General features: G+C 46.8%; 1 protein-coding gene across 1 annotated transcript in view; it reads left to right on the forward strand.

Annotated features, from left to right (window-relative positions):
- kcnh5b (potassium voltage-gated channel, subfamily H (eag-related), member 5b) overlaps positions 1-12,641 on the forward strand; it is a 115,760-nt gene that overhangs the window by 42,411 nt on the left and 60,708 nt on the right. Inside the window, exons 7-8 of the mRNA XM_076748010.1 lie at positions 452-609; positions 1,583-1,854. Coding sequence (XP_076604125.1) covers positions 452-609; positions 1,583-1,854 — 430 coding nt within the window. The remainder of the gene's footprint in view (positions 1-451; positions 610-1,582; positions 1,855-12,641) is intronic.

Below are 12,641 nucleotides of genomic sequence, written 5' to 3' on the forward strand. Positions count from 1 at the left end.
GGTCTGGGACCTGTGGCTTCATCCTCAGTGTTGGAGCATCATGTCATGTATGTAGCCGTACGATTAAACATTTACTTCTCTTTACAGGGTTCCTGTTGTCAGAAGCAGGTCAGCAGAAACAATAAAGGGCGTTTTTCAACAATTTATGAGGTTTAAAATCTGATGGCAACAGTCGTCATTTTTGCTAGCAAACTATCGATCGACTGTCGTCTGGTGAAAAAGGGAAACTGTTTGTCTCTGCTTGAATCAAACACTCCTCAGACTTTGGTCTTAAGTCTGCCGTCATCATGATGGTAACTGTATGTTCAAATATAGAACGGGAAGCATAGCAACAGCATCTCGGGGGGGTCGGGCTTCATAAATGCATCCACTTCTTACTCTGCAGAATCCAGACATCTACCTGGAATAATCCCAGTTTCTCCCTCCTCCTCCTCCTCTTCCTCCCCCTCAGGGCATCAGCAGTCTGTTCAGCTCTCTGAAGGTGGTCCGCCTGCTGCGTCTGGGCCGGGTGGCCAGGAAGCTGGACCACTACCTGGAGTACGGCGCCGCTGTTCTGGTCCTGCTGGTCTGTGTGTTCGGACTGGTGGCTCACTGGCTCGCTTGCATCTGGTAAACTTCCACACCTTCATGTCGACCACCTCTGGCCTGCTCAGCTGTTGAATTTGGGAGCACTGAAGGGAGGGCTGACCCCACTTTAACTGCAGAAACTCACTAACATAAACACAAAGCAGTGTTTTAATCCGTCGCTGCTCTGTGTCTTCAGTGGAATCTGAGCTCGTATTTGCAGGTTTACCAGACAGAACATCTTAATGTTAAACCTCCAAAGCTGCATTAACTTTTCATTTGGAAAAGTGCATTAAGTAAGTTACCCTAATAAGTGAATATGAGCCTCGACGGACCAAACTGAAGCCCCGAATGTTGTTTATGGTCCTCAGTCTGCTCTTACATGAATGATTAATGGTTTTAATAACCATATTTAAGGTTTGCTTAAGTGGTCCGTCATATATTCTTAAAACTGTTCGAGGCATTAGATTCAGAGATTTAAAGGACCCTGAGTATATGTTCAGGGACGTGGGTATAAATAATGGAAAGATGAAGCTTTTTAAAGGTTTCAGGGGGACTTTTTTCCTCTGGTCTGAGATTACATTTGTGAACTACCTAAAAGCACTTTATATCACTCGACAGGGAACCTGTTTCGCTCCATTTATGTAATGCTAATTTAATTTGCTAACTACATTTTGATGGGGAAGCTTATTTGCTGCTTCTATTAGGTTCAGTGGGAAATGTTTGCCTTAAGATTATGGTTTCGTTACTACATGAATAATATTATATTGGCCTTTTGCAGAGAAACCCATTGAGTATTAAAGACAGCAAAGGATCATGTATTTGTGGTATCTTTCAAAAAGCTAAAGTAAAACGATTGTAATTGAACAGAATTAAGAGGGAGGATACTTCATCACTCCTGGAAGTTCAGGCAGTGAAACTCTGTGGTTCTTCAGCATCTTCAGTATCTTAATGCTTCTTCCACTAAAACCTTCATCCAGTTCAGTTTTAGCTCTGCTAACATGCTGAAATTCAACAGGTACAGCATCGGGGACTATGAGGTCATCGATGAGGCCACCAACACCATCAAGATGGACAGCTGGCTCTACCAGCTGGCCATCAGCATCGGGTCACCTTACCGCTACAACACCAGTGGTTCTGGCCAATGGGAGGGCGGCCCAGGCAAGGACTCTCTGTACATCACCTCCCTGTATTTCACCATGACCAGCCTGACCACCATCGGCTTCGGCAACATCGCCCCGACCACCGACGGAGAGAAGATCTTCTCTGTGGCCATGATGATGGTGGGATGTAAGTACCAGACCTGCTCTTTGCTGTGACTGGGCTGTGCCGGCTCTGAGCTGCGAGCCGTTCGGTATCTGTTGTGGTTCTGCTGTAATTCGGAGGGCACAGCGGGCCATTTTCATTCAGTGGATATCTCTCTGCTGCCTTGCGATGTGTTATATATATGGATAGAAATTCCCCCGAGCCAGCTGCTCTGCTGAGAGTGGTGGAGTTTTTATGATGTATTGACGTCTGAAGCAGTGTGAAGCGCTGTGTGAAAGCTCCAGTGCTGGTGTTTTTGTCATGTTCGGTACAGCCTGATGACGGTGATGCGGGCCGGTCAGTCCAGCATGACGCTGCTGAAACCCACCGCATGCAGTCCAATCACAAGTAGATGATTTCTAATGATTGTGGTGACTGTGAGAGCTTTCATCCTGAGCTGAAATCAGGCTGAAGCAGAATGTAAAGCTGACATTCACGCTCCCCAGAGGATGATCACAGCTGCATACAGTGTGTGAAGACGGTCAGGCGTTCAAATGGGAGTTGCTGAGCAGGCGATACGCTGAAAAGGTCTTTGGGTTTTTGCAGTTTTAGGTGCATAAAGCAGATTTTGGACTTCTTACAGAAGGAAAATCAGATGGCTCTGTTGTGTTCCAGTGTCTCAGTCGGTCATGACGGCGTTCAGCCATTTTATTATTTACACCTGTGCTTTTTCTACTGCGATATGTCAGGACGTCTTCTGTAACAGAGCCTTTTTGAGTCCTTCTCTCGCTGAGCCGCTGACTGCCTGCAAACGTGGATAGCACAAGAATAACTAACCTATTGTGATTTTCCATTTTTTACCAGACTGTGCATTTCAGAGCCAACATTTAAGCTTTACACTGAAGCTCACGTTCACAGTCTTATTCCCAAAAGGCTCGAAAACTCGTCCCTGTAATATAAATCATTTTGCCACAATGACAAAGGTCTGAAAAGACATTTGTGAGCCAAAACTAATGATGGAGCTGAACGCACCAGAATGCACAGCAGTCGCAGTGTTTCCTGTAGAGTATAAATGTCCCCATGCACATGAGCAGACCATGTGTTTGTTCTGGAGTATGTTCGTGTCCTAAGATTAGCAGGATAATCAGCAGCATGTTGTTTTTTCTCTTCGGCACTTTGGTTCTGTGGAGTTTAATGAACAGTCAAACCACTGAGGGCGGCTGGCAGCGGTTCATTTCATCATCTTCTGTTGGGTTCAGCGTCGTGGAACGCTTGTCGCCAACTGTTTATTTGTTAGCGTTAGCTTGTGCCCCTCATGCTTTTCTGTGTTTCTGAAATAATGGATGATTGAAGATCTTCCAGCCTGCGTAAACACGCCTGCTTGTGTCTGGATGTGGATGTGAACAACAGATCTTGAACGCATTTGGTTGCGCTGATCGTTTCTTCAAACCACGACACTTTGAGCGGCTTTTCAGGGTCTTTTCTTCTTCTGCTCCCTTCAGTTTGACGTTTCTTTGTCGTGGGCGAACACCAAAGTAGCTTCTTCACGCTTGTTGTCTTTTCACGTGTCTCACAGCAGGTGACTTCACTGAGGGGTCAAATGTGTTGAAGACACGTGTAGGCGGGAAATGTGCATTGATGACTGATGACAGTTGCTGGCTGGTGCGCTTTGTTGTGCTTGCGTAACCGGTTACGTTCACTCCGGTCTAGCATCTGTTAGGTCCCCTAGAAAATCAACATGTCAGCAGAAAGTCTGCAGGTGTGACACCAGAAACTTTTTAGTTATTGATCTGACTTCATGGAAAGATTCCAGTGGATTTAATGGAGATTGTGAACTGGGATTTGTTCACAGTCTCAGCTGATTTGGAGGCTGCGCACAGATCAGCACAGCAGGCAACACCACGCTGATGATGAAAGCAGCAGTAAACTGAACAGAATAACAGAAGCGAGCATGTGACACACATGATTAATGGCAAACTGTACTCCCTGTGGTTAATCTAAGCAATCATCTGAAGAAATGAGGGAGCAATCAGATATTAGCAGTTACCAGCGAGGCTGAAACACATCTTGTTATTACTGTTTATAGCCATAAAAGATATGGATTATCCTCCTATTTCCACAAAGGTCTTTGTCTTGTGTGAAAAATCGACTTTAAATCAAAACCCTTCAATATTTTGCATTTTAAGAGAAAAGAGTCACCTCACCAGGCTTCATCACACCTTTCAGCTTGTTGCACAGCTTCATGCCCAAAGACCGACACTGAATCTGTTCTTTCCATCCCCGTAGCCTCTCCCTGATCATTGTGTTCAAGTTGCCGACCTTAACCATACTTTATTTGCCATAACCACACTCTCTTTAAGCACATCTCAGTTGCAGACAAAGGATTTTTAAAAACCTTGTCATTAAACATAAACCAGGGTTTTGCAGGATGTTGAAATTCATCAGTCCTTACTTTGCAAATACATCCAACAGCCATGTGTTGCATCACTGACATACAGATATACTCTGCAGGCCGGCAGCAGACATTTGGTAGAGGATCACAGGACATCTGGACCAGCATCACGTTTCAGGTGAAACATGACGAAAGAGAAGAAGAACAGCGCAGTGCAGAGGCATGAAGATGGCGTCAGATTTTCAGGCTACGGGCGAGAGTCGCGCACGTCTGTGAGCGAGTCGGAGAGTGTTTCTGTTACTGTTGGCTGGTCGGTTCACATCAAAGCTTCAGTCAGTGTTTCTCAGGTTTTCATGGTTGAACATGTTGGGATGTTAAACAGTGTCCAGTGGAGACGGGTGGCGATCAATACGTTCATGGTTTTAACAGCGTCCGTGCCCTTTCATGTCTAAAAACCTTTAAGGATTACGTCCTTCCACTCTGTTTTGGGCAATTTGTTTTTCCAAAAGTGGCAAATTTATTACAAGAGCCTTTCTTTGTGGTGTTCTCGCCGTCTGCGCTGGCCTGATGCAGCTTGTGTAACAATGTCTACATCCTGGAGGAAAAGTTACTTTCAGGCCATCAATTATTAAACTGTATGCACAGTCTGCAAAACCGAGAGTACAGATTCTTACATTTAGTGCTTTTTTTATATCCCGAGTGCCCCCCCGGAGGCTTTGACAGGCGTAATAAGCCCAACAGTTGTGTTAATCTGTTGGTGTTTAGGTTAGACAAATGCAGCAGCTGTGACCTTTGTGTTAAATAGCAGGAGACAGACAGCCGTGTCGTCCACGGTGGACGGTCACGCTGCAGTGCTCCAGACTCCATCAAAAACGACATTTTTAAGTGAAATTTCTCGTGCAGCTGGCAGGTCTTTGTTCAAACCTGTGCACGCAGGTTCTGTGGTGTGTTTGTTCTCTGCCCTCTGACTGTTAACCATTTCAGACACACCTGCGCCTGCACTCTTGTACCTGTCTTGTATCTTGCGACTGTTCGACCTGCTGACAGATTCTGTCTCAGTTGCGTTTTTTTTCCCCTACGAGCTCCCTTCCTTTGAGCCACAGCCGCTGTACATTATTCAACACATTTTGAATGCTTGAACAGTCACAAGAATGGTTCGCTTTATCTCATCATGCAAATAAGCCGCACACATGTGAGCCTGCTGATACGGAACCATTTTAGATTTCTTGCTTTCCGTTCAATAAACATGGAAATGATTCCTAGAAAGCTGTTACACAAAGGGAACTGGAGTAGTGTTTATTTTCAGGAGGGAGCAGCATATTTTAGAAGAAGTCTATTAGTGGCTCACGGGTGAAGAGAAAAGATTCCCTCAGACGTTTGCAGGTAATACATTTAGTGCCTTTCTCGTTTCTATTTCAGCTTAGTTTATTCCCACATTTCCTGAAAACACTCAACATTTAAACTGTCTGGTGCATTGCATTCTGGTCTATTTGTTGCTCCTGAGGCCCTCCAGACACGAGCAGCAGTACAACCTGTGTGCATCACAAGGTCGGGGGCAGCAGACCGGTATCCCCGGGAGGCAGACAGCAGAGAGAAGTGGTGGATATGATTCTTCCACACCTGCAGAGTCCTGTCGCAGACCAGCCTTCTTCATCTAACCTCAGCCTGGTGTTTGGTGGTCCGGCCCTGACCGTACCTTAACCGCAGTTTATTTCCAACCATACTGTGGTTGCTATGTGCAGATATTATAGAAAGCAAGAATTTAAAGACATTAAAGACGTTGAATATAATCTGGAGTTTTATAGAGGCCAGTGGGTTGGATGCAGAGCACAGTGCAGAGTCCGTGCCAGGCAGCGAGGATGTGCCGTCGTGTACCATCTGCCCACTCACCTGGTGGTCTGTTGGACTGCCTCATTCTATGCTAAAGCTGTTTTACTGAGACTATGATTGTAAGGTGTTGTTGTACAGTTCTGGATCTGTGGGACACAGAAAACACAGGTGTTTGTTGTATTACAGGCCGCTTTCGTGCAGCTGTTCTCTCACAGGTTGAACATCTGAATGATGTACAGCCACAGTTCAAAGTGCTGAAGTCACGCTCAAATCCGTGGTCCACCACCACAGGCTCGTTCAGCAGCTGTCTGGGTGCCAGCTGACAAGTAACATCCAATCATATTTATGCATGCGTCCAGCAGAACCTGAATTTTTTCACTGTTACTGAGCTGTTTGTTTCTGTGGCTGAAATGAGGTCGCAGCGAGGCGTGAAGTGTAGTGTTTCTGAAGGCTCGATATCCTCAGTCTGTCCATCGGAAAACACTTTCTGACCAGGGTAAAAACCTGTAGCTGCTGGAAATCCACCGTGTCGCCTTCATTTGTCCAGTTGTCCACAGGAAGAGGACATCTGAACCAAACGTCTTCAGAAACAGAAGGAGCGTATCCAGAGCTTATTTTTAAAAGTCTTCAAGTGTTTTCATGCCTTTCCTTGAAGTGTGTGGCAGCAGACTCCAGCGTTCCTCATGTCGAACAAACCTTAGGCCAATTTTCACTCCACCACGACTCCAGACGCTCCTGCCTGCGCTAAGTGTTGTGATTTAGCCACTTTAAAGGCTCCGTGAAGCCTTTTGCAATATCAGTCACTTGGTGAGAGCACACATTTTAAAATAGCCAAATCTCATCTTGGAACAACAGCGTTTTTGTTTGTTTCTGCCCCGGAGTTTAGTATCAGGGCCGAGCCAGAGCCTCCCTGGGCTCCTCTCCATATTGTTTGTTCCTGGCAGCTGGACAGTAAACGGCCTCAGCTCAGGGGTAAACAATCCAGACGAATGATGTGTCACTTCTGCATGGCTGTGACTGATAGTCTTCTTGGCGTGGAAAACCATCGCACAGGCTGCGTGGGCGCTTTCCTGACCTCAGCAACTGAGAGCTGATGCTGGGACACATTTTGGTTTCCAGACTTTTCTATGAGCGTTTCAATATGAATGATCCGTTTGATCCGAACGTTGTCGAGCTGCTGGAGAGGAACAAATGATTTGATTCCCGTTTCTAAAAAGGCACCGTGTGAGAAGGGTTCATGAGCTGGAAATATTACAGCTGAGTTGATGTTTGATAAATCATCTACTGCTGCCTCCCAGATCAATTAAAAGCCATTATCAAGCATGTATTTTGGGGTGTTTGGCTGGTATTTATTTATTTATTTATTTATTTAATTAATTTTTTTGGTGAGATGTCAAGTGTGGGCCTCAGATTTTCTTGAAGGTTGCATGAAAACGTACCGTAGCTTCAGATCAACAAAGATGTTCTGCCCAAACAAACCGAGCGTGAAGGAAAGTGAAACACAAGGACGGAGAGAAACTGATGAAAGCCAAAGTCGAAGTCTGGGTCAAGTGCTGCACATCAGGTCCGCTGCCTGTTCACGCTCCTCTCTGACCCGCCTCCTTTAATTCAAAGTTAATCTCTCTTGACAAATGCTCTCTGTTGGCGACAAGGCCGAGCAGCACAGATGTCTTGTCTTGGGGGAAAATGGCAGACGGCTCGGCCCTGGTGAGCCCTGATTGGCCCTGTGCTTGATCGCGGTGAAGCATTGACTTGGCTTGGCAGCGTGAAGTGGAGCTGGACGAGTTCATCAGTTGATGCTTTAGGTGTGAGGACGTCTCTTAAAACAAATACAAGACGATTGTGTCTCGTTAAAGATCGTAACGCAGTGACGTTTGATGTTGTTAATGATACGAGCAGAGTGAGACCACAGCAGACCAGGAGGACACAGGAGCAGCCTGAGGTTCGTTGTTTTCCCTCTAAAGAAACGGATCGTGGATGAATGTCGGAGCTGCTGCACCGCCGTCGTCACCTCACCCCTGCTGGTCTCCATCCGTCAGCACACCTGACGTGTCGATACTCCGTCGACTGACTGACGTGGACAGTTTGGACCAGACCACCTTTTCTCGTATCCGCTCATCGTTTGGTTTGTGGGATTCAGACGACTCGTGGTGTCTTTTTAGTGTCCCCAGTTTCCTCATTAAAAACCTTCCCTCTGCTTTGCTGAAGGCTTTTGGACTTTGTCTCATCCTGCTTTGTTGGACAAAGTGACGCTCCTGAATTGATTATTTTATCTATCAAAGCGAGCTGACGAGCTTGTTATGGTCTTTAAGTGCACTTTCAGTTCGTCTCTGTTCCTGAGCTCTTTTCAAGCAGGATATTCTGCTGCTTCCCATCTGATAATCCGTCCCTCTGTCCTCCTGTCCTCCAGTCTGTCTGTGTGTCGCCTCATCTAATCGACCTGGACCGAGTGTCCACTGACATCTGAGTGACTCTTAGCGTGACAGAGGCCGATCTGTAGGACTCCTCCTCCGTCCCTCCCTCTGTCTGTCTCTCCCAGCTGTCCTCCCACATGTCTTACACCCTGTTTGTCACAAGACTCTTCACAATTAATGGACCACTTAACTGTGCCTGCAGCCGTCGGCGGAGACCTGAATGGCTTCTCTGAACCGACGCACACCTCCGTGTTAGAGGGCATGTGATCGCCTTCGACTCACAAACAGAACACACACACGCACACGAACACACAGCACTGTGCACAGACATGCAGCAGTAAATGTATAGGACCATGAAACATTCATCAGCACCATTAGAGAGCGATTAGCATAATCAGCCATAATAATTTTCATATCATTGCAGTGCAGTAATTACCTAATATCATTAGCGTGGTGCAGAAGGATGTAAAGACTCTCACCATCTCATCCCACCCTGCTCACATGATGGAGGTTAAAAAACACCTTTCTCCAAATGATCAGTAATATTTAGAGTTCAGAGTTTCCCCTCAGACAGTAAAGTGACTGTTTCTCTCATATTGAACAGAATAACTGCTGTCTCACCGTTAAGTGTCTGTACAGCAACTTTAATATGAAGACAGACGTTTTTTATTCATCAGCAGATCCTCTTCTGAGCAAAGTAACTACAGTTAAAGGATAGACTCTTTGACTTCCTTTTTTCGAGTACACACAGGATGCACACAGTCTCTAAAACATTCATTGAGCAGCAGGAGTGATTTAATGTGAAGGGACACGGTTCTTTTTAATATTTCTGTGGTGCTGTAAAGTCAGCAACACAAATGCCAAAGGCTCATGGAAGCACTCGTTCGGGCCTTATGCTCCGGCTCATGCAGCACTGCTGAAGCACACAGCTGCACTGCACTGTGGCATGCAATAATACAGTAGGTAGTCATGGGAGATTACAGCATCTATTTTGCATTAATGCTGCTTGAGCTGCTAAGGATTCTGTGCTGAGTGTGTGGTCGCAGCCCCTCACACTGCCCAGGAATAGACACCCTGATGCAGATTCATCGCTTGCTCGATACTTGAGCTCATTTCGTCCATCCATCCATCCGTCCTCGGGTGAGGAGCATCGTACCATCTGTATCACACCCAAGACTGAGCTTGAATTCATCAACCTGAATTTGAATTTGTCGGTGCCATCGGGTGGAACAGTGAACTTGGTCCCTGGTGCTTCCTTCCTTTCCAGTCACCTGTGCACATCACAAAAGTCACGAAAGGCCAAATCATGTGGAAAGAGTTAATTACTCTGTGAACGCCTCGTCTGACACAGTGACCGTCTCAAAAGGCAAAACTATCATGTGGCGTGATCTCAGAGTGCGAGGTGGACAGGCTGATTGGTGCACTGCTGCAGGGGTTCGAGGAGTTCGAGGAGACCCTGGAACAGAATTTATACACTGAACACAAAGGGGCTGAATGAAGAAATCATTTTTGTATGACGTTTTATTTGTAGGTGCGTGGTTTAGGATCAGCAGGAAGTTTTTCTATGGAAGCTGTCATTGAATAAAAAGCTCCCTCCGCCTTCACGTTATCTTGACAGCCATGTATTTGTCATTGTTCAGTGGAGTCTGAGTTTCCTGAGGTGGAGCAGCATCTTCCTCGATATCCGTCACTTTTATTGAACTGACAAAAGTTTCATTCAACAACAACGACATGCTAAAGCCCTTTGAAATGTCTATTTATTGGATTTGAGCGGAGAAAAGAGCGTCGTGATAGTTTGTCGTCTTAACGGACGTAACGTGCACTTAAGGAATAGCGGTGATTTCCGAGCACACAGAGTGATGACAGTCTGAAAAGGATTACACAAGTCTGGTTAAAGACAATCCATTACACTGAAACTCTGATTCCCACCTGATTCCTGTGGGAAGATTACAGGCTGAGTCCTGTAATCTTCCCACTCCAGCTGATGCTGCCGTGAGGTGCATTCTTGTTCTTGACACTTCATCGGCAAACCGAAAAGGTTACGGAGAAAGCAGCTCTGCCTCCAGGTATAAACTCTAGAATATTTCCAGAGGAGTCAAGCCTCCTCAGCGTTAACCTTAGCACAGATTAATTGGCTGAGAGAGACGAGTCCTTTTCCTCCCTGAACCTCATGACCATGTTTTTTCTTTTTATTTTCTCTTTGTTAGGGTGAAAACCAAGTCATTACTGATATTAGCAGAGAGAAGACGAGTGGTCAGCCCTGCTGTTAGGGCCACACTGCCTGTGTTTCATGATATATAACAGAGAGGTGTGAAAGTGATTTGATAGGACAGCTGGATCACAGAGGTGAGGCAGGTTAAAACCACGAGGCGATGGGAAAGAGCCGGCGCTCTCAGTGGGCTGCGGGTGAAGCTCTGCAGAGCCGACGTCCACGTTAGCGTGTTTCCGTGTCTCATTTCTTAATGAAACGAGAAAAAAAGTTTCAATGCAAATTAGCCTTTTGCAAAATCTCCCCAAAGGCTTTTATCCATCTGAAGTCTGAACACCTTCGTCTGAGTTAATCAGAAAATCCGTTTTGCTCCGCTAATGAAGATGATTTCCAGAGATTGTAGCTGTACACGAGTAGATTCTCATAGCGGGAATCAATTAAGCTGCGGCTGAAGTGATGATCTCACCCTGATGGCAGATCTGTGTTTCATACAAGTTTGAGACGCGACACCGGATGAAGTGACTTGTTCAGAGGAGTATTTATGCGCGGCGCGAAGAGGAAGGCGAGCCGAGGCGGTCCGAGTCGGGGGATGGGGATCAGGAAGACGAGGCTCACTTGACAGGCTCCAGCTCGCAGGGAATTATGGGAATTACCTGGGCTCAAAGTGGTTTGGCGGTGCCAGTGATGCGCGCAGCCGGGCGGAAGGATGCGCCCGATTTGGCCCGAGGAACCCGGCTTGATGGCTGTGCATCCTAAACGGAAGAGACTTACCAGCCTCAGCAGGAGAGGAAAGAGGAGATGAAAGGAAAGAAGGAGGCGAGCGGGGAAGGAAAGCACGGAGGAGAGATCTCCTCTTTGACGCTCTCGCCCTTGGCCAAGTATTTATCCGACTTAAAACCCCACCTGACGCGAAAAGCGCTCCAACGAGGACTCTCACACAATCCCAAGACGAGTTTGGGTTTCACTGAGTGGATTGGAAGTCCTCCTGACCCCCCCACCCCCACCCATCCACTCCAGCCCACTTATCCAACTCTCCACGGAGGCCTGAGGGGGAGGGAAGGGAAGGGGGAGGTGGAGGACACGGAGGCTTGGAGGGGAGAAGGCGGGTTGATGAAAATGATGCCGGGAGATGGAGGAGGAAGGGGAGAAGATGATGGAGCTGCAGGGAAGGAGAAGTGGGCGAAGATATAAAGAAAGGACAACAGAAATGGGGTTTGAGAGGATGAAAAAAGGAGACAGGAAAAGAAGAAGAGGAGCAGGAGGAGGAGGAAGGAAAAGGATGGAGAGACAGAGAGAGGAGGAAGCAGCTCGGAGTGTCGGCCTCCCCTCTAGCTTCTCAGCTGAGATGCCCTGATTAGTTTGGAAAGAGAGAGAGAGAGAGAGAGAGAGAGAGAGAGAGAGAGAGAGACATATCTCACATAGTGGAAAGAGAGAGAGGGAGGATGAGCGAGCTCCACAATGTGTTGGCTGATCCTGTGGGAGGCTGTTCTGTGTGTGGCCTCTCTCGCTCTCCGACAGCAGCAATAGAGAGGCGATTAGTCCACTAATCCATAAAGAGCCATCTTGCTCTTTCTCTTTTTGTCTCCTCTTCCTCTCTGTCTCATTATCTTCTCCCTCCTCTCACTTTCTGATGCTCTCTCGCTGCTCCTCCCGCCCTTTTTCCGAGGCATTTCCTCATTATATCCGCCCGGCCTCTCTCTCCTCTGACTCACCAGGGTCAGGATTAGTCTGTGGACATCAAGTAGCCCAATTCTGGAGCCAGTCTGCCCCTGAAATCAGATCCATTACTTCCACATCTCCTCCGAGGAGGTCAGGTTTTCTGTCCCGTTGGTGGTTTGTCAGTTTGCAGGATGAACGACCAATCAGACAGATTTCAGTGGAAGGTTCAGTCGTGAGTTGAGGTGAAGACGGACACATCGTGGTGTCAAAACATCAAAACGTTGTGTTGTGCTTGTTTTTATGCGTTCTTTGTAATCTATGTGAACCA

The sequence above is a fragment of the Chaetodon auriga genome, chromosome 14, assembly GCF_051107435.1.
Source record: "Chaetodon auriga isolate fChaAug3 chromosome 14, fChaAug3.hap1, whole genome shotgun sequence".
Taxonomy (NCBI): Eukaryota; Metazoa; Chordata; class Actinopteri; order Chaetodontiformes; family Chaetodontidae; genus Chaetodon; species Chaetodon auriga.